Below are 19,972 nucleotides of genomic sequence, written 5' to 3'. Positions count from 1 at the left end.
TCTTGTCGAGACAACTGTTCATCTGCCGAGTCTCCTCTTCAGACAAGCTTTTACTAGACTGATCAAACTTCTCCTTGTCGCACTTCAAGGCCGTATCTCTACAAGCTCTGATGCATCCGCTGATATCGAGCAAGTTCAAGACCACCGGACAGTTTCCTATGCTTTTGACCAACGTGATTGCCGACCAAACTTGTCTGTGATCCTCCCTTGATGATCTAACAATGCATAGCTTTGTGATTGGATTCACGTATTTCACCTGGAAGGATCCCATAGACGAACCTAGACCACACTCGCCGAAATTGACGAGGATGCTGTCTTTGATTGCTTTGGAGAGATTGAACTGTGTAAGAATAATCGGTGTTCCTTCCCCGAGAAGATCCTTGTCTGGATCCATAAATACCTCCATCAACATGTATCTGTTCTTAAATCCCACCATGCTTCCTTCTTCGAGTCGATACTGAACTAAGCGGCGGCCAATTCTGAAGACTTAGGGCTTTCATATATTGTAAGAAGAAGAAGAAGAAGAAGATCACGTGGAGTCACGTGAATTGCTAATTAATAATGGACTTGGGTCTTTGAATATATCTTAGATGGGCCTAGTAAAAGCCCAGTTCATCATATGTTCCACTTTGTTTTGTTGTTTGCATTTTCTTTCTACTTCATCGGAATCCCTAGAACTAACACTCGATTTTGAGCAAAAAAAAAATCAAATCGAAATCGGATCAAAATTGAGCGTTGAAGATGACGGAGGCGATGATAAGGAATAAGCCAGGGATGGCGAGTGTGAAGGATATGCCGCTGCTTCAGGATGGTCCGCCACCGGGTGGGTTTGCACCGGTACGATATGCTCGCCGGATATCCAATACGGGTCCTAGTGCTATGGCCATGTTCCTTGCTGTTTCTGGTGCTTTTGCTTGGGGAATGTACCAGGTCGGCCAAGGAAACAAAATCCGCAGGTACGTAAGAACCATATGCAATAGCGAGATCGCTTTTGCTAAATTTTGTGTTTCGAGTGAATAATGTGTAGTAAAGAAAAAAAAAGGTTAAATTGTGGTTAGTAATTGATGAAACTTGAGGAAGTATATCGTAATCAGAGATGTTGGTGAATATTTTAGCTTCTTTCGGGATCACTCTTGATTTGAAGCTCGACATGTCTATGGAACCATAGCCTTGTTAAGGGGTTTGATGATTTCAGGTTGTTTTGTACTTCTGTTATCTCTAGTTTAGCCATTGGCTTGTTGAATCATTTTTTTTTTGTGTGTTCCATGGCACTTTGGTTGAAGCTTGATCAGTATGACATTATTCTTCAGGTTGTGTCTTTCTATAAAGAATATAAAGTTTGTCAAACAATCTGTAAATCCCTTAAAGGCACAATTGTTAATATGTGAATCTAGTATAAAGAAAGCAAGCATCTAGTTGTAAGTTACGATACTAGTTGGGATACTGGTTCTCAGTAGATTGCTAGCTATTAGTATTATATACTTCATCTTCTTATGCTCCTTGTCTCCAACAGTCGAACTCAGAAGAAAAGAGTATCGAGCTTGCTATAGGTCTTTAGAGGACTTGCAATGGTTTGCTCCTAACAAGAGAAACTCATATTTCTTGTCATAGACATCCTTAGCTTCTCGATTGGATACTTCGAATTGCATAAATTATCAAAAGTACAAATGTGTTTTGTATCAGTAAGTATTCAGATTCAAAGTTCTAATCAACATTGATGTGATGTCTAGGGCGTTGAAGGAAGAGAAATATGCTGCTCGTAGGACAATACTTCCCATTCTTCAAGCAGAAGAAGATGAAAGGTAATATTCTTGAATTTAAGTAGTATTTGTTCCTACAGCAACCTACAGACGGTAAATCTTATTTCAACCATTCTTTGTATTTTTCAGGTTTGTGTCTGAGTGGAAAAAGTATTTGGAATACGAAGCTGATGTAATGAAGGATGTTCCGGGATGGAAAGTTGGTGAGAATGTGTACAATTCTGGTCGTTGGATGCCACCGGCTACTGGGGAACTCCGTCCTGATGTCTGGTGATTTGGTAGTTTCNCCAACGTGATTGCCGACCAAACTTGTCTGTGATCCTCCCTTGATGATCTAACAATGCATAGCTTTGTGATTGGATTCACGTATTTCACCTGGAAGGATCCCATAGACGAACCTAGACCACACTCGCCGAAATTGACGAGGATGCTGTCTTTGATTGCTTTGGAGAGATTGAACTGTGTAAGAATAATCGGTGTTCCTTCCCCGAGAAGATCCTTGTCTGGATCCATAAATACCTCCATCAACATGTATCTGTTCTTAAATCCCACCATGCTTCCTTCTTCGAGTCGATACTGAACTAAGCGGCGGCCAATTCTGAAGACTTAGGGCTTTCATATATTGTAAGAAGAAGAAGAAGAAGAAGATCACGTGGAGTCACGTGAATTGCTAATTAATAATGGACTTGGGTCTTTGAATATATCTTAGATGGGCCTAGTAAAAGCCCAGTTCATCATATGTTCCACTTTGTTTTGTTGTTTGCATTTTCTTTCTACTTCATCGGAATCCCTAGAACTAACACTCGATTTTGAGCAAAAAAAAAATCAAATCGAAATCGGATCAAAATTGAGCGTTGAAGATGACGGAGGCGATGATAAGGAATAAGCCAGGGATGGCGAGTGTGAAGGATATGCCGCTGCTTCAGGATGGTCCGCCACCGGGTGGGTTTGCACCGGTACGATATGCTCGCCGGATATCCAATACGGGTCCTAGTGCTATGGCCATGTTCCTTGCTGTTTCTGGTGCTTTTGCTTGGGGAATGTACCAGGTCGGCCAAGGAAACAAAATCCGCAGGTACGTAAGAACCATATGCAATAGCGAGATCGCTTTTGCTAAATTTTGTGTTTCGAGTGAATAATGTGTAGTAAAGAAAAAAAAAGGTTAAATTGTGGTTAGTAATTGATGAAACTTGAGGAAGTATATCGTAATCAGAGATGTTGGTGAATATTTTAGCTTCTTTCGGGATCACTCTTGATTTGAAGCTCGACATGTCTATGGAACCATAGCCTTGTTAAGGGGTTTGATGATTTCAGGTTGTTTTGTACTTCTGTTATCTCTAGTTTAGCCATTGGCTTGTTGAATCATTTTTTTTTTGTGTGTTCCATGGCACTTTGGTTGAAGCTTGATCAGTATGACATTATTCTTCAGGTTGTGTCTTTCTATAAAGAATATAAAGTTTGTCAAACAATCTGTAAATCCCTTAAAGGCACAATTGTTAATATGTGAATCTAGTATAAAGAAAGCAAGCATCTAGTTGTAAGTTACGATACTAGTTGGGATACTGGTTCTCAGTAGATTGCTAGCTATTAGTATTATATACTTCATCTTCTTATGCTCCTTGTCTCCAACAGTCGAACTCAGAAGAAAAGAGTATCGAGCTTGCTATAGGTCTTTAGAGGACTTGCAATGGTTTGCTCCTAACAAGAGAAACTCATATTTCTTGTCATAGACATCCTTAGCTTCTCGATTGGATACTTCGAATTGCATAAATTATCAAAAGTACAAATGTGTTTTGTATCAGTAAGTATTCAGATTCAAAGTTCTAATCAACATTGATGTGATGTCTAGGGCGTTGAAGGAAGAGAAATATGCTGCTCGTAGGACAATACTTCCCATTCTTCAAGCAGAAGAAGATGAAAGGTAATATTCTTGAATTTAAGTAGTATTTGTTCCTACAGCAACCTACAGACGGTAAATCTTATTTCAACCATTCTTTGTATTTTTCAGGTTTGTGTCTGAGTGGAAAAAGTATTTGGAATACGAAGCTGATGTAATGAAGGATGTTCCGGGATGGAAAGTTGGTGAGAATGTGTACAATTCTGGTCGTTGGATGCCACCGGCTACTGGGGAACTCCGTCCTGATGTCTGGTGATTTGGTAGTTTCTCTAAAATGCATATGATGATGATGATGATGATGATGAATGAATGAATATCTCACCGAGGATTGACTTGTTCTTGTCTTATCTTTTATTCATCGGGTAATAAGAGAACGATTCAACATACAGTATTCTTCTTGTATTGGCTTTGCTGGAACATCAGCCTGTGTTTGTTTTTCTGCAAGTTTTTCAACAGAAAAAATAAAGGAGTCTAAAACAGTTTCATCAGCAAGCTTCCAAGAGTGGTTTACTTTTCGGTTTACGAATTGATTTTCGGTTTAATTAATGACGATATTACCAGAAATTGGCTTATTTGATTACATAGAGATCCATATCCTGCTGAAATTTTCACATACTGTATTAAACGAACCAAAACCCGTTTTATAATGGTTTTCAACCCGGTTTGGCTCTTTTTCTAACAGGTGTCCGTAAGTGATTTGCCTAATATCAAACCCAAAAGATATCGTCAACCAAGTTCAAAAGCAAAAAATACAACAAAATCTCTATAAATTAATAAATTAATACTGTATAAATTAATAAATATTATAAATTAATAAATTCTGTTGTTTCTAAATCTGATGAAAGATAACAAAAATTTCATAAAATAATAAAATAATATCTTTTTTAAAAATTTTCATGTAAAATATGGTTCCAATAATATTATAAATTAATAATAATGTAAATATATATATATGTTGATCTTATAATATATGTTTTAAAAATTTAATTTTCCCTTCTAAAACTCATCTATATAAAACAATTGTTACATATTTTCAAACTATAACGATATACAATAATACTCTATAACAGATCTTCTGGAGCGCAACGTTCGTACCAAACCATCTAATGTCGTCTATGTAAACAGTACAAATGTGATTTTTGGCGTCCGTTATGAAGATCGTGATGCTGATTGGGTCGATGACAAACAGACCAGGGATTTCATCGCCGCACTAGCTACCAACAAAAATAATCCGGCAGCCGCTAATGCTCTAACCACCATGGCCCTGTTTGCACTCGTGACAAAACCGAAGGAAGCCGTCACCAAAGCTCTTGTTCTTGCTGCAAGGGAGGCCATCGACGCTGGCCCAGCTCCCGCCGGCCCAGAAGATGAATCCAAGTGCTTCTATGGTTTTTGAAAACTTTGTTTGGTTCGGTTCGGTTCGTTTCTTAGCTTCCTTGTTTAAATCTCTTGTTTCAATTTTGGTTTCTTCCTTGTTTAAATCCCGTTTCAATTTCTTTATCAACATTTGTGAATCATTAAATCCCACTGTCTTGTTTTGTTTTTTTATAATTTCTCTGGATTTTTCCATTTTTTTCACATTCCGGTGACCCGCCGGTGCACCGGAGAAAGAGAAAAAAAAACCCTAAAGTCACGTGACTTTCTTGGAGCCGGTCGGGTATTTTAATTTGTGTGCAATTCACCCGATTCGATTATTTCGGGTTAAGTTTACTTTGGGCTAACTCTAATCCGTTTATGGGCTTTCCTAGCCCATTAAGAACGAAAGTGTTATTTCTCTGCCAAAACTTAATAAATTCGAATGCTTGCTTTCAAGACTACAAAAAAGTTCAGATCATGGAAGACCTAGAGAAAAAAAAACAAAAGGTCAAGAAGAATCCATGACACATCCATCAATTTTACTATTTTCACTCAACATACGTGAAAGCGTTAATCACACTCTTCTCTTTACAAACATCAAAGGAGACAAAAAAAAATAATTAGGGCAAAACAAATTGTTGATGGATGCAATAACAAACATGTGTTACTTCTTACTTAGTGGAAATTTTATTTTCTTCTTTCTTTTGTACATAGAAAAATAATTGCCACTCCCAGTATGTATTAAACGAACCAAACCCCGGTTTATAATGGTTTTCCTCAAGTTTGGTTCTTTTCTAACACGTGTCCGTTAGTGATTTGCCTATATCAAACCCAAAAGAAGATATCGTAAGCAAAAAAATATCTTCTTTCTCTCTCTCTCTCTCTCTCTCTCTCTCTCTTTTCTCAGTTCTCTCTCGCTGAGCAAAAACCATGATTACTGTCACCTCCAAGCTCTCTCTCCTTCCTCCATGCTTCTCTGTCGTTAACTCTTCCTCTCCGCGTTCGAAAGGTGCTCAATTTCGTTTTTGTTGCACTCTCTGTTCACAACACATCGTTGTTGATTCTCCAGTTTCTTAAAAGACCCCTTCTTTACAAAAAAAAAAAAAAATTCGAGTGGAAACGATCCCTGAAACTCGTTAAAGCGATATAATTTTATATATTAGATTCGGAATTTCTTTTGGAACATATTGGTTATGTTTGTCGAATGCTTGAACTGGTCGTCCATGGCTGTCTGTCACTGTCGAGTTCGAAACTTTGAAGATACAATTTTGTGTTAGATTAGTAGTATGTTTTACTTCACTGTGGTAGTTTATTCTTGAAAGTATAAGAATTTATGAACAGATTTCGTTTCATCTTGCATCGATCTCTGCCTTGTGTCTGTTTTTTCATGAAGCCTTCTCATATATGGGTTCTAATGCAGATATGAATTCAGAGCCAAAAAATAAAGTTAAACTAAGACAAGACTGGAGGGAAAAGTCCAGACCTATCCCACCCGGAGGAACCTATCCAGCTAAAGACCATTGCAGGTTCGGTTTTGTCTTTTATTTTGTTGTTGTTGTTGTTGTTTACATCCCTATTTTTTTGTCTTGTTCTTATCAAAATCCTTGGTGTTGTAATGGGTTTGCAGTCAATGTGGGTTATGCGACACCTACTACATTGCCCATGTGAAGGATGCATGTGCATTTCTTGGAGATGGAATGTCAAGGATTGAGGTAATCCCCATATGGCCTTGAAATGGATAAGATTTGCTGCATTTCAAATTGATGGCTTAAGATTCTTATTTTGTTTTAAGGTTTTGTGCAGAGCTTGGAACCTGTTGTGCATGGTAGAGGAAGGAATGCAGATTCCTTAGCAGATACATATTTTGGGGTGCATCAAGAGCAGCTCTATGCTCGTAAGTTGAAGCCTGTTGAAGGTACACAGACGCTTCCTTACCACTGTTACCTTTTCTAGTTTTGTGTCTCGTTCAAGATAAAACATGCTTTGTCTTACTGGTTACTCTTTTGTTTAATTTTTATACAATATCTGTGGACGAAGGCTTATATACATTTTGTTTGGTTCTTATTACTCATCTTGAAAGTTATGTAGCATTTGCGTTTCATGCGGTTGTAAGTAGGGATGAATGTCCACCTAAGCTTGAATTGGGCTTAGTTTTGTGGTTTACTTTTCCTTCTATCTTTGGTTGCAGGAGCACAGTGGACTGGAATCGTCACAACCATAGCCATTGAGATGTTAAAATCTAACATGGTAGAAGCTGTTGTCTGTGTGCAGAGGTAACACTATTGTTAAATATTAGAAATGTACTAGGCTGACATCTATCAACCATGCTTCAGCTTTTTCCATCTAATCATGTATTTGAAATACTACAGTGATCCTGAAGACAGATTATCTCCAAGACCAGTACTAGCCAGGTTTTACCCCTTTCTTCTGTGGTTTATTTTTATAGCCATTCTTCCGCAAGTCTCCATTTTGATTGTGGATCCATATTCAGCTATTACTCTGACTTTAAATGCCTCTTAATATTTCATTTCTTTTCATTCCAAGGACACCTGAAGAAGTTTTGGCTGCAAGAGGTGTCAAACCAACTCTGTCTCCTAATCTGAATACGCTTGAATTAATTGAGGTTATCTGCAAAACCCTCTTTCTCGTATGTGTTTTCTATCGCTGAGTCCATTTCAAATGAAATTGAAAGTTGCATTATAACAGACTTCCGGAGTGAAACGTCTTCTTTTCTGTGGTGTGGGTTGCCAAGTGCAAGGTATGGTTCCAACTTTTTGTGGACGTATATTTCAAGTGTCTCCATACTGTGACTCTCATAGTATTGTAATGCAGAGTGATTTCTTATACTGCAGCATTGAGATCAGTGGAGAAGCATCTGAATCTGGAAAAGTTGTATGTTCTAGGCACCAATTGTGGTAATTTCCTCAGCCTATCTAGATTTGTTCTTGTGTTTTGCTTTGGGGTCTCGTACGCGTAGGTATAGGATTGCTTATTACATGTTTTGAACAAGTAATAATAACACCTTTAATCAATAGTGGACAATGGAACACGAGATGGACTAGACAAGTTTCTGAAAGCGGCTAGTAAGGAGCCAGAGACTGTTCTCCATTATGAATTTATGCAAGATTACAAGGTTAGCATTAATACGAACCATACTTATCTGACATTTTCTTCGGCGTTGCTAATCTTGTTCAACTTCTCTTATAGGTCCAACTCAAACACTTGGACGGACACATTGAAGAGGTATAGTCGCTTCAAATAATGTGTTGTTCTGTATTCTGTAATGTTGCAGCTTAAAGTCGTTTCAAAAACTTTCTGGGTATAACAGGTTCCCTATTTCTGTCTACCAGCAAACGATTTAGTAGACGTCATAGCTCCATCATGTTATAGGTAATACAAGTCTCTTCATTGGTGCTATACCTTGAAATAGACTAGCTATAGGAAATTTGTAAAAGCTTGTCTACAATCACAACCCTTTCTTTGTTTTTTTCATTCTGCAGCTGCTTTGATTACACAAATGCATTAGCGGTGANGTCTCGTATGTGTTTTCTATCGCCGAGTCCATTTCAAATGAAATTGAAAGTTGCATTATAACAGACTTCCGGAGTGAAACGTCTTCTTTTCTGTGGTGTGGGTTGCCAAGTGCAAGGTATGGTTCCAACTTTTTTGTGGACGTATATTTCAAGTGTCTCCATACTGTGACTCTCGTAGTATTGTAATGCAGAGTGATTTCTTATACTGCAGCATTGAGATCAGTGGAGAAGCATCTGAATCTGGAAAAGTTGTATGTTCTAGGCACCAATTGTGGTAATTTCCTCAGCCTATCTAGATTTGTTCTTGTGTTGTGCTTTGGGTCTCGTACGCGTAGGTGTAGGATTGCTTATTACATGTTTTGAACAAGTAATAATAACACCTTTAATCAATAGTGGACAATGGAACACGAGATGGACTAGACAAGTTTCTGAAAGCGGCTAGTAAGGAGCCAGAGACTGTTCTCCATTATGAATTTATGCAAGATTACAAGGTTAGCATTAATACGAACCATACTTATCTGACATTTTCTTTGGCGTTGCTAATCTTGTTCAACTTCTCTTATAGGTCCAACTCAAACACTTGGATGGACACATTGAAGAGGTATAGCCGCTTCAAATAATGTGTTGTTCTGTATTCTGTAATGTTGCAGCTTAAAGTTGTTTCAAAAACTTTCTGGGTATAACAGGTTCCCTATTTCTGTCTACCAGCAAACGATTTAGTAGACGTCATAGCTCCATCATGTTATAGGTAATACAAGTCTCTTCATTGGTGCTATACCTTGAAATAGACTAGCTATAGGAAATTTGTAAAAGCTTGTCTACAATCACAAACCCTTTGTTTGTTTTATTTTCATTCTGCAGCTGCTTTGATTACACAAATGCATTAGCGGTGAGTGTTCTTCTAGCAATTAAGATGTCTTTCCACTTAATTTTGAGTCTGCCAATTTCAAACATTTCCTTATGTTATGCGCTTGTTAATCTAGGATTTGGTTATCGGTTACATGGGTGTTCCAAAGTATTCAGGTCTGAACATGACTGACCATCCACAGTATATTACAGTGAGGTCAATATTTCTACTTATTTTAGAATGGACCATATAGGTTCGCCTGGTTGGATAAAAATAGTTTTGTTTATGCCTTAAACCACAGGAATGAACGTGGGAAAGAAATGCTCAGCTTGGTAGAAAACCTTTTGGAGATCACTCCAACAATCAGCAGCGTAAAGTTTCTGACATTTGTGGTTATTATATTTAAGACTTAAGAGTGTGTTTAATACAAAACTCAAACAAACACATCTTTTTGCTGTTGTTTCAGGGTGATCGACGACCTTTTGTGACAGAAACCGTTAAGGCAGATGATGATGCTAAGTTTGGTATGTTTTCAAAACTCTTCTGTTTCTTGACATATTTCAGTTCAAGCTAATGCTAGATCCAAAAAAGAAATTTCTCATGAAATGTTTGCAACTAACATTGTGATGTAGTCTTCTAATCTTCTAACTTTTCTATAATTACTCAGGTCAAGGTCCTGCTCAGCCAGCGCCACTATTTGTTGGGAANTTGCTTTGGGGTCTCGTACGCGTAGGTATAGGATTGCTTATTACATGTTTTGAACAAGTAATAATAACACCTTTAATNGCTCATTGCATAAAAAAATTCAAGACTCTCCTAATTTGCAAAAGCATGCTTTCTTCAGGTTGGTCCTAAGGGTCTAGAATTTGCTCGGTACTCGTTGGATTACCATACCATCAGAAACTATTTGTATGTAAACCGAAAATGGGGGAAACAAAGGTAAAAATTTGAAGCACACTCCTATAGATAAACGTTTATGCTAGCTGTGTCTTTCTATATTATCGAATCGCCCTTTAATAACCAAAGCGGCATATTTATTTGCAGAGCCAACAGCCACATGCCATCATATGCGAAAAAGATAGTGGAAATGTACAACAAAAACGGCCAAATAGATCAAATGCTCTCCAAGAAATGAACGTTTTAGGTCTTTTCATGTAAGTTTGCAAGTGTATATCTCATCCTACAGTGTGTAAATGTACATTGGTCCTACTGTTTCTCAAGTTGTAGTATGTTAGTAATATCCAAAAATATTTCCCTCGTGAATTTGGTAAGACACCGGCAAGAAAAGATGGGTCGGTTTGGTGTTTTCTGACAGAGAACAGGGAATAAGAAACAGTCTAAATCAGCGGCTGAATCAAAATCATCCCATGTGGTTTCCTTCCTCCATATCTCTAGGTTAAGGTGATGTCTGAGTAAAAGGTTGCAGGGTTTTGCATGAGAACATGAATAACTGTTTTAAGAGGATGGGAACCAGACATTTACACAGTTGGGGGGGAATTAGCTTTTAATGTTTTTTCTTTTTTTGTTTTGTTTGGACAGAGAAGATGGAACCATTGTTTTTACTTAACTCACTCATCACCACATTTCACAAATAGTAAACTGCACAATTTTGCTCTTTTTGTCCTTTAGTTTGTCAATTCTCTGTTCTGCTGGTTCATTGACTTTGCTGCAGACTCTCAGAACCTCAAGTGAAACTCATAAATGTCTCATCTTTGGCACCATAGTTTGAATTATTTTCAACAGAGACCTTGTCCATATACAGAGTATATCAACGTTTTTGTTTCTCTATATTCAGTGGAATATGTAGTTGAATTTTTTTTAAACTGCAATTTGACAGATAATAATGTCAAAAATGTTGGTGAATATACATACATTGTATATTTTTGGATTTGAATCCAATTTTGAAAATAGATATTATATGATTTCATTAATTCATGTTATGGAGAAGATAAAGTATCAAACATATTTTAATTTAATTATCAGCTATAATCTTAAGTGGATACTGATGTTTTTCTGAGAATGTTATAAATCTTTGGATAAAATTATCCATTTGTGTACAAATAAATAGACCAAATTTTCCATAATCCGTAATGATTTTGCATATCTTAGATAAAAGCATGTTTTTTTAGTATACAACTTTTTTCTTCCCTGGGATAGTGGGATTTGAGTATATGGATGGTCTACCGTCTACGATAATCATGTGTAATCTCAATCATTTGCCACATTAAAACATTACAAAAATGGCTAATAATTCCCAAATCAAATAACAGCTCTAACTTGTGAAAGTATTCTTCCAATGATGAAACAGCATGAAATTAGTTGTTTCTTTTTTGTTTAATCTTCTCCATTTTTCCTAATCAACAACAGCAAAAAATGATAGAGATAACCCTTGTAACATGCATCACGAGGATTACAAAAACCGTAAAAGTATTTGTCATATTAGATTAAGCAAAACTTCTTACAGAGTTCAAAATCTAAATGAACAAAAAAAGAAACAAAACAAAACAAAATAACGCATTCGTAAAAATTAAATAAAAATACATATAAATAAGCCACATCTTCCTAATAAACAAAGAAAAATCCCCCAAAACTTCTTTTTCACAATTCTTTTTTTTCTTCTTGGGGTTTATTTTTTTTCTTCCAAGGAGAGGGCTTAATTATCTTTTTTTGATTTTTTGTTTTCACATCCATTTATAGTGTAATATTCCCTAATATTGTTTGTTTTGAATGGTTAGAAATGTGAGATACATCGACGATGACGAGCAGCAGCAGTTTTCTTCTGTTGCTTAGATTCTTCTTTCCACCTGTTAGCAATGTCATGAGCCACACTCATCGCATCCAACGATGCACCAAACAATCCTTTTCTCGTGAACCCTACCGCATACAATCCTGCCTCTCCTTTCCATCCGTTTGGAAACGGGTTTTTTGGTATCCCATCATCCGAGAAGAAGTCATTGTCCTGTTAACCAAACATCAAAAAATTAGTACACACATTTTTACTAACCAAACTGAGACTCAAAACCAAAAAAAAACTCGTACCACGATTGTTGTATCCTTTTCGATGAAAATACTAACGTAAATGTTTTTCAATATTTGCATTTATGATTGGTCACATTCGAAACACAATTTGAGTCGGGTTTTCACTAAACTCGGACCGGGTCGGGTGGGTATTTGTGTTTTTTCTTCCGACATCATTAAAATTTAAGCAAAATCTTTAGAAGAAAGAAACAATGAAAGAGATGTGTTCTATAATTATTTATTACCTTAAGCCATGAAGGAACGTTGCTTCTGTATCCAGTAGCTAGAATGACGGAATCAATCTCAAGAACACGGCCATCTATTAGCTCAACTTTTCCTCTTCCGAACTTTATGATCCCGGGGACGATTTTGATCTTTCCCGATCTTATTTTAGGCAATGCTCCGACGTCAAGAACCGGAGTTTTCCCTTCCTTGTTCTTTAGCTCTAACGGTCCAATTTTTGGCCTTTTTAGACCGTAATTATCGGTGTTCCCCAAAATTATCCTCGCTAGAAGGAGTAAGGTCTTGTCCGCGAGCCAAACCGGCATGTACTTCATCATCGTCACTCCCAACTCAAACGTTGATTTCCCAAATATCTCTCTTGGTAACACATGAACCTAATAATATCAAGGAAAGAAACAGAGTATTAGATGCTATGTTTTTTAAAAACAGAGTTATAGAAACAGAGGATGATGCTCTGTTTTTGGATGAAAAGACTAGAAGTTTTGGTACTTACAGAGCTACGAACGACCATCGACGGGTTTGCTCCGTGGTTGTAGAGATCGAGAGAGACTTCCATACCGGAGTTTCCACATCCCACGACCAAAACCTTTTTCCCTTGGTACCTTCCACCGGATTTATAGTCACCAGCATGGAGAACATCGCCGCCAAAGTTTTCTAGACCTTCGAAATCCGGCACAACTTTCTCAGCATTCTCTCCCGTAGCCACCACTATCCACCTGCAGATATACTCAAACTCGCAAGAACCGAGCTGCCCCATCTTCGATATGGTTTTAACCCGCCACAGCCCGAACGTCTCGTCGTATTTGGCGGACTGGACCGTTTCGTTAAACTTAGGGTTGATATCGAAGTTGGCTGCGTAGGCCTCAAGGTACTGAATAAACTGAAACTTGGTAGGGTACTCCGGGAACTCATCCGGGAAAGGATAGTTTGGTAACTGGCAGAACTGTTTAGGGAGATGGAGTTTAAGACGATCGTAGGTTCTGTTTTGCCATAAAGATGCAATGCAGTTAGCTCGCTCGAGGATGATGAACGGTACTCCTTCACGTTTCAAACCCGCAGCGACGGCTAGACCTGACGGGCCAGCTCCTACGATGACCGGACCGTTGACCCAGATGCAACGCCGGGAGAATATGTCGCCTTCGGGGATGAAGTTTTGGAACATACTCGAGATGTTGATAGACTTCTTGTTATTATTTCCATACATCTTCCACAGACTTTAGAGTTTGTTTGTCTTGTTCTGAGGAAAGAAAAACAGAAGAAGTTTTAAGAATTTGTAAAAAAAACTTAATCAGATATTGGAAGCTTTTTAGGACAAGAGGATGGAGATGTGAGTGTATGTGTGTGTTTTGTTGGATTGAAGAAGAAGATGTATAAATAGAGAAGAAGAATTAAAGCAAATTGGTCTTTGTAAAATTAGTAATTATATTATTCTTATTATATTTTAAACTTCTGAATGTTATTTATATCTCAAATGATAAGCTTGCAGCTAGCCCACCATGATTTATTTATTTGTATCTTTTCATATGTTCTACTTATTGGTATTAAACTAATCCTCGTCCAACAAATACAATAATTTAGTCGCAAGAAAAGTGGTTCAATATTTTTCATCTCCTTTTCTTTGCATGACAAATATCAGTTACGTATACTGGATGGAGAATTAACTCTTTTAATTAGTAAAAGAACTAAGTAACTAACCAAATGTTTTTAAATTTGCCGGATGTAAGACAATGGCTTCTAATAATTAACGAGATCAATGATATTTTTTTTTGGCTACAAGGATATACTAGATGTTGTTAAATGTGCCCAAAATGTTACATTTTTATTCAGCGCTCGCCGATATTACACAACCCCATTAAAATGGTTAGTATTTGTTAAGATCAGGATTTATGTTTGTCCAAAAAAAAAAAGGGTTAAGATCAGGATTCAAAGCGTTATTTATTGAGAGAAGAGACATGACTTTAGATACACACTTGAGAAGAGAAAGAAAGCACGATAATTAAATTTGATGTCAGGTTGCTGCCAACGTGGGAATCATTAAGGGTAAACAGAAGTGTTACACATATGTTGCTTATATGATCGATTACACTGAAGAGACATGACAACGCATTTTGCTACACGATCATGTATATACATAAACATGAAAGGTCCATTGGTACTTGGGAATTTCTATTTTGCTCCCCTTTGGTTTTGTTTTGTAGAAATACCACAATTTCTACGTACGTCATGTGGTGCAGGCATAAACTTAGAACATAATATAATTTATGGAGAAAAAATTGTTAAGGAAAAGAGTTAATATGAATAACATACTCACAAAAGGGACCTTTTTTTGTTTTTTCCTAAAAAAAGATTTTACTATTATAGTATTATTTTCTAGGTAATTAAATGTTATATTAGATGAAGTAATAGGAGGCTAATTATAGTTACTAGTATTAATTTTCTATGACGATTAAATAATTTTAATTGGAAAGTATATATGGTTGTCGAATTTGAGGCAACGTGGTTAAACCTCCATCAGGTGTGGCTACACATCCCACAGACTTCCCCAATCCACAGACGAATTAACTATTTTCATAAATAAAGGAAATTGAAATGTAATCCCACCCTGAACATATATACATATGTACGTATAATAAATAAATAAAAGTATTAATGATTTGTGGGGTTTTGCTTGACGTATGGGTCAACAGATATCGCCACATCAAGATATCTTGTATCCATGAGAAAAGAAATAACTATTTATAAGAGATATAGTAAGAATAGTAACAACTTTTCTTAGAATTAATTACTAAATATTTACTCGATACGTACGTACGTAATTCTATTCTGAAGAACAACAAAACTAAAGAGCGTTTCAATAATTAGTGTTTCTTCGTCTACTAACTCACATGATCGATGACTTGCGTCTAGAGAGCCACGTACTAACAACTTGAGTTTCATAATTCTTCCCACTCGAATTTTGAGTATCGTTATTCAAAATTTTCAAGTTGTTGTCATAATAGTTTTCCATCCTAATGATAGTTAGTTAGGAGGATTAGGACTTAAAATATGACCGAGTGATCAGATGATTGAACGGTTTAATCCAAACTGCCAAAGAATTTGTATTTTGATACACATATTATAAAGGGAAACATATTGTACTTTCTATATAGATGTATATAATTTGAATACAGTATTATAAAATGAATAATACAAGCAGTTACACCAGTTTCTTATATAAGACCTTCATAGCAACATACATGCGAAAAGAATCTTAAGTTTTAAATAGATTTATACTTATAAATATTTGTATTTTTCTTCTGAGTGGTGATAAACTGTTATCAAGATTCAATGAACCTATCTATATTTATAGTATATAGTTTGGTTGTTAAGACATTCATTGGGATGTTGCATATTTCCAAATTACATGTACAAACTTATTGGAATAAGCAACATACATGAACGTTCGAACTTCGAACATATTGAACTGATATAGAAACGGATAAATAATTAACAACTTTTTCATCGAAAGACAGTAGTTTTAGTAACTAAAAACAGGATGTGATTGCTCAAAACTCCCATTTGCTCAAACTTCGGATTCTAATTTCTAATTAATGACTATTTAATGAGAAGTAAAATATTTTATTTCAATAAAACTACCGATGCTATTTGTCATCTATGAATTCATACCTCATATGCATATTGAAGAAATAAATTATATGTTGATATTATTCTAAACTTTACCCTTTTTAAAAGAAAAAGAATATGCACTTAAGTATGAGCGGAAAAAGGTGTAGAACAAAATGCACCAATCTAGAGGAGAACCAACATGCGCTTGCGTTGGCAGAGAATTTTGCGTATTTAACTTTAATTTCCATACATAATCGGATAATATGAAACTCAATTGAATAGAAGTTCTCGAGGATATTCTGAAGTTCTTACCCTTTAGTTTCACCGACCATTTATGTAGAATATATCACAACTCGTTTACCAAAATATAATATCGTAATTCAAAACCGTAAAAGGAAACAAAATCGTTACTCAACATATTGAAAACCACATTTTATTATTTAAGTACTTAACCCAAAAAATCGCATACATATCCTTGTAAGTTGTTACTATCTCGTAATACTATGTATAATCGTATATAATCTACATGTTAGACTGATTCATGAAATCTAACGTACAAATATGTTTAATCGTATATAATCCACATGTTAGAATATCATGTTTTGTGATTTGTACTTTGTAGTCCCTAATATGAATGGTAGAATACCTTTTGAGTTTAAAATTTCTTACTACTCATAATATATAGTCAAATCATTATTTATATGTACAGATGTACTCATCATGTAAGTTTCATCAAGTTAAATAAGTTCACATGTGGAATTGTGGATAATGGTAGTTGCTGAGCATTTCTTGGAATACACACTATCTTTTGGTTAATTTGATGCATAGATATAGGCATATAGAGAATCGAAATTGAAGGCGTGTTCCATTCTCGTTGATTGAGAGATCACAAAGTGAGAAGTGAAAACTAAAAAGACTTTGGGAATTGATTACATTTACCATATTCCAAGACTTGGGTAGTGGTGTAGTCTCATTTCCTAGAAACCTCGAGAGTTAACATTAATGCACCGATTACACATATTTAAGTATTCTTACGGTATGTTGGTTTAAATTAGTTATAATGTTCAGTGCACTGTTTTGATTTATGTGCATACATCATACGTGCTATTCGCCCATTTATGTTACTATGTATGGATTGTATATATACGTTGATAATACTACATGCATACCAATATCTTACTGTAGTGTCTATATTTCTTTTTTAATTTTTATTTTAGTACAGTTATATATTCTTTCTTTTTCTCTAGTTTTTTTTCTTTCTAAAAGTCCGTATCTAATTAGTAATTAATTAATAGAAAGATAAATTTTTCTCCAAGACAAAGTTGTTATTTTCATTATGATTGGAAATTTATTGGATTATAAAAATTTTAAATTCATTAACTAAATTTTCCAGTTCCAAATAAGCGGACAAAAAAATCTTCTCGAGGGAGAGAATATTGGATTTTGCTTTTATATTCTCGAAATAAAAATAATATTAAAGAGAAATAATATCTATGGCGAATACAATTGGGAAGGCATAGTTTGTGACTTTGTGTATATCATCACATGGAAACATGGGGAATGAAATAGTAAACTCTTTTTGTGCTAACTAATCAGAAAATTATCTTTAAAAAAAATAATCATTTGACTTTGTGATCTCTCATTTGACCATTAGCAAAACCAACCCATATTTGCTACCCATAAATGAAGACCATAAGTGGACTCAATAAAAAATAAACTGACATAACATAATCATCAAATATGCGACACTATCAGCCAAATTTTGGTCAAATCTTTTGGTGGGTATATATGTAATGCCAATCATTTCTAACATCTGAAAAATTATTTGGTATGATAAAAAGAATAATATTTATATTTTAGTTTACTGAATACCAACTCTTTTCGTCCAATAAGTGTAATTATTGCCAGAGAATCTCGCAAAGCAAAAAAAAAAATACATATTTTATCATATATTACGAGAGAAAGGGACAAATTATTGCTAAACTAGTAAAATGGAATTTCCGAAATACCTTTTTTTTGTTGCATATATTTATTAATTTATACTATATAAACTCATACTGTATTTTCTTTATTGACATTAACCAGATTCGATCGGTCTTAATCATGTGACTTCATTTAAACAAAAAAAATATTAGGGACCCAAAATCCCATGTTACAATTTTAAGTCTAGCATAAAAGCCTACCTAATTTTATGCCGCCTCAATTTTGTTTTTTGCTTTTTTTTTTGTTATTGCCTGTAAATTTTTTTTATAGATGAATAGCATATCTTGAAAAATATACGAACAATTATTTTCTCCTAATTGTTTTATGTGGATTACTGCGTGTTTGACTAACGCATAGTAATATAATTGAAGCCATTTAGAAAGAAAAAAAACAAAACATGCGATGTTGATACTCAACACTAGGGGTCGGTGACTCGGTGCTAGCTATACTCGTATTACTTATCACATAAACTCATTTAAAAAATAAAAACCAAACTATATAGTATTTGTTTTCACTCAGAAATTTTCAGAAATGAGATGAGATTTGCAGTAAATCTAAAGGATATGATCAAACTCTCATTTCCATTTAATTTCCCGTTTGACTTCTAATAAACTTAACATGCCAAAAAAAACTCTCCAACTTTAACCCAACCATAGCGGATCAGTCTAGGGCAAGTACATTTTAACATTCTTAGTTATGTATCACACTATTCCAACAGTTATAACAAAGAAGACGTTAAGAGAGAATACAATGGATTACGAGAAGATTTTCGGAAGCACATCATAGGTTCTTGGAGGTGCGAAAGAACCGGCATAATTTTATCATGGAAGACATCATCAATGATTACACATGATAGAAATCTCAAAACAATACTATATGGATTATATGTAAAATATAATCTTGAGAAAGATATACCATAATTTTTTTTTTGTTGGGAAAAATCTGTGGCACAACATGGAATACTAAAATATAAATAGAGGGAAAAAAAAAGAAGAAGAAGAAGATAGAGATGCAACTAACTCCATAACTGTAATAACTGTAAGGGTATGGAAATATAATGAATGATTGGAGTCAAATGGTTCCCTTAAAAAAGAGTTTGAGATAGTGAAAGATGGGAAATCCATGTGATCTCACATGTTTTTTTTCTGATTTAATTTATACCATCATCAGCCTCAGGTGTCTTCTCGACCATTAGGGTGAACTATTTTTTACTGGTCAACCCCCTTATAACTATACGATCTGTATATTTTCTGATGATTTTTCTTGTCGATATTTTCTGATGATCTTATTCATACTTTGCTGTTACTCTTTTGGTTGGAATATTTAAATTGGTTTTAAACATATGTTACATATATGTTATTCATATTTGCTGATACTTATTCCTATTTACATTGGTTTTCCAGAACAGTTTTTAGTCCAAATCAATTCATCTAGATTTAATCTTCTAATATTTGTGATCTGTATTTTACAGTATTAATGTTCTGATATATATAGAAAAGGACTACTAATGTATGTATCAAGGGGAATAGTTTGGTTTGATTTTCAAGCGTCATGTATCGTGTCACACATAATAAGCGGCATGTGGTAGCTAACAAATCAATGTGATTAATAATTGTTAACAAAAGAAATAACAATATATGATAAATATATTGTACTTTTCTTAGTAATTTGGCTTTTGGGTTATTTTATGTAGTCACGAGTTTCTTTTTTAATTCCAAAATATGAATTA

The 19,972-nt window shown here is 35.2% G+C and overlaps 6 protein-coding genes across 7 annotated transcripts; 3 read left to right on the top strand and 3 right to left on the bottom strand.

The window, feature by feature from the left end:
- Window positions 2-582, bottom strand: LOC109128624 (probable ribonuclease P/MRP protein subunit POP5; the record flags this gene model as incomplete). The annotated part of the gene is made up of 1 exon (XM_019235407.1): window positions 2-582. A coding segment is annotated over exon 1 (435 nt), but the record flags the coding sequence as incomplete, so codon positions are not given.
- On the top strand, window positions 658-4,149 carry LOC104738987 (NADH dehydrogenase [ubiquinone] 1 alpha subcomplex subunit 13-A). The gene is made up of 4 exons (XM_010459217.2): window positions 658-956; window positions 1,731-1,802; window positions 1,890-2,035; window positions 3,915-4,149. Exons 1-3 carry the CDS (start codon window positions 742-744, stop codon window positions 2,032-2,034), a joined length of 432 nt encoding a protein of 143 aa, XP_010457519.1. The 5' UTR covers window positions 658-741; the 3' UTR covers window position 2,035; window positions 3,915-4,149.
- Window positions 2,037-2,427, bottom strand: LOC104743143 (probable ribonuclease P/MRP protein subunit POP5; the record flags this gene model as incomplete). Its single annotated transcript, XM_019235406.1, has 1 exon — window positions 2,037-2,427. A coding segment is annotated over exon 1 (279 nt), but the record flags the coding sequence as incomplete, so codon positions are not given.
- LOC104738986 (NADH dehydrogenase [ubiquinone] 1 alpha subcomplex subunit 13-A) lies at window positions 2,536-4,145 on the top strand. The gene is made up of 3 exons (XM_010459216.1): window positions 2,536-2,835; window positions 3,610-3,681; window positions 3,769-4,145. Exons 1-3 carry the CDS (start codon window positions 2,621-2,623, stop codon window positions 3,911-3,913), a joined length of 432 nt encoding a protein of 143 aa, XP_010457518.1. The 5' UTR covers window positions 2,536-2,620; the 3' UTR covers window positions 3,914-4,145.
- Window positions 5,877-10,656, top strand: LOC104738985 (7-hydroxymethyl chlorophyll a reductase, chloroplastic-like). 2 transcript variants are annotated; one of them, XM_010459215.2, is made up of 19 exons: window positions 5,877-6,022; window positions 6,434-6,539; window positions 6,641-6,725; window positions 6,817-6,928; window positions 7,202-7,286; window positions 7,383-7,424; window positions 7,558-7,636; window positions 7,720-7,771; window positions 7,866-7,928; window positions 8,049-8,146; window positions 8,221-8,256; window positions 8,342-8,403; window positions 8,514-8,541; window positions 9,530-9,609; window positions 9,695-9,764; window positions 9,860-9,917; window positions 10,061-10,111; window positions 10,224-10,332; window positions 10,438-10,656. In XM_010459215.2, exons 1-19 carry the CDS (start codon window positions 5,944-5,946, stop codon window positions 10,526-10,528), a joined length of 1,386 nt encoding a protein of 461 aa, XP_010457517.1. In that variant the 5' UTR covers window positions 5,877-5,943; the 3' UTR covers window positions 10,529-10,656. The 2 variants fall into 2 exon arrangements, 1 of the variants encoding a protein (XP_010457517.1); XR_759928.2 differs by lacking the exon at window positions 10,061-10,111 and having other exon boundaries at window positions 10,238-10,332.
- On the bottom strand, window positions 12,037-13,980 carry LOC104738984 (probable indole-3-pyruvate monooxygenase YUCCA3). Its single transcript, XM_010459213.1, has 3 exons — window positions 13,148-13,980; window positions 12,657-13,028; window positions 12,037-12,352 (listed from the first exon to the last, which is right to left on the bottom strand). The coding sequence occupies exons 1-3, from the start codon at window positions 13,856-13,858 to the stop codon at window positions 12,125-12,127; spliced, it is 1,311 nt and encodes a 436-aa protein (XP_010457515.1). The 5' UTR covers window positions 13,859-13,980; the 3' UTR covers window positions 12,037-12,124.

This window comes from Camelina sativa, chromosome 14 (assembly GCF_000633955.1).
Source record: "Camelina sativa cultivar DH55 chromosome 14, Cs, whole genome shotgun sequence".
NCBI lineage: Eukaryota > Viridiplantae > Streptophyta > Magnoliopsida > Brassicales > Brassicaceae > Camelina > Camelina sativa.
This window is presented reverse-complemented; position numbering and strand designations above follow the sequence as displayed.

Bases quoted from the DNA above. Each gene is read 5' to 3' on its own strand.
- LOC104738987 (XM_010459217.2), top strand. From the start codon at position 742: ATGACGGAGGCGATGATAAGGAATAAGCCAGGGATGGCGAGTGTGAAG. The intron at 957-1,730 runs GTACGTAAGAAC...TGTGATGTCTAG, and splicing joins CAAGGAAACAAAATCCGCAG to GGCGTTGAAGGAAGAGAAAT. The intron at 1,803-1,889 runs GTAATATTCTTG...TGTATTTTTCAG, and splicing joins CAAGCAGAAGAAGATGAAAG to GTTTGTGTCTGAGTGGAAAA.
- LOC104738986 (XM_010459216.1), top strand. From the start codon at position 2,621: ATGACGGAGGCGATGATAAGGAATAAGCCAGGGATGGCGAGTGTGAAG. The intron at 2,836-3,609 runs GTACGTAAGAAC...TGTGATGTCTAG, and splicing joins CAAGGAAACAAAATCCGCAG to GGCGTTGAAGGAAGAGAAAT. The intron at 3,682-3,768 runs GTAATATTCTTG...TGTATTTTTCAG, and splicing joins CAAGCAGAAGAAGATGAAAG to GTTTGTGTCTGAGTGGAAAA.
- LOC104738984 (XM_010459213.1), bottom strand. From the start codon at position 13,858: ATGTATGGAAATAATAACAAGAAGTCTATCAACATCTCGAGTATGTTC. The intron at 13,029-13,147 runs GTAAGTACCAAA...TGATATTATTAG, and splicing joins CGATGGTCGTTCGTAGCTCT to GTTCATGTGTTACCAAGAGA. The intron at 12,353-12,656 runs GTAATAAATAAT...TTTGGTTAACAG, and splicing joins ACGTTCCTTCATGGCTTAAG to GACAATGACTTCTTCTCGGA.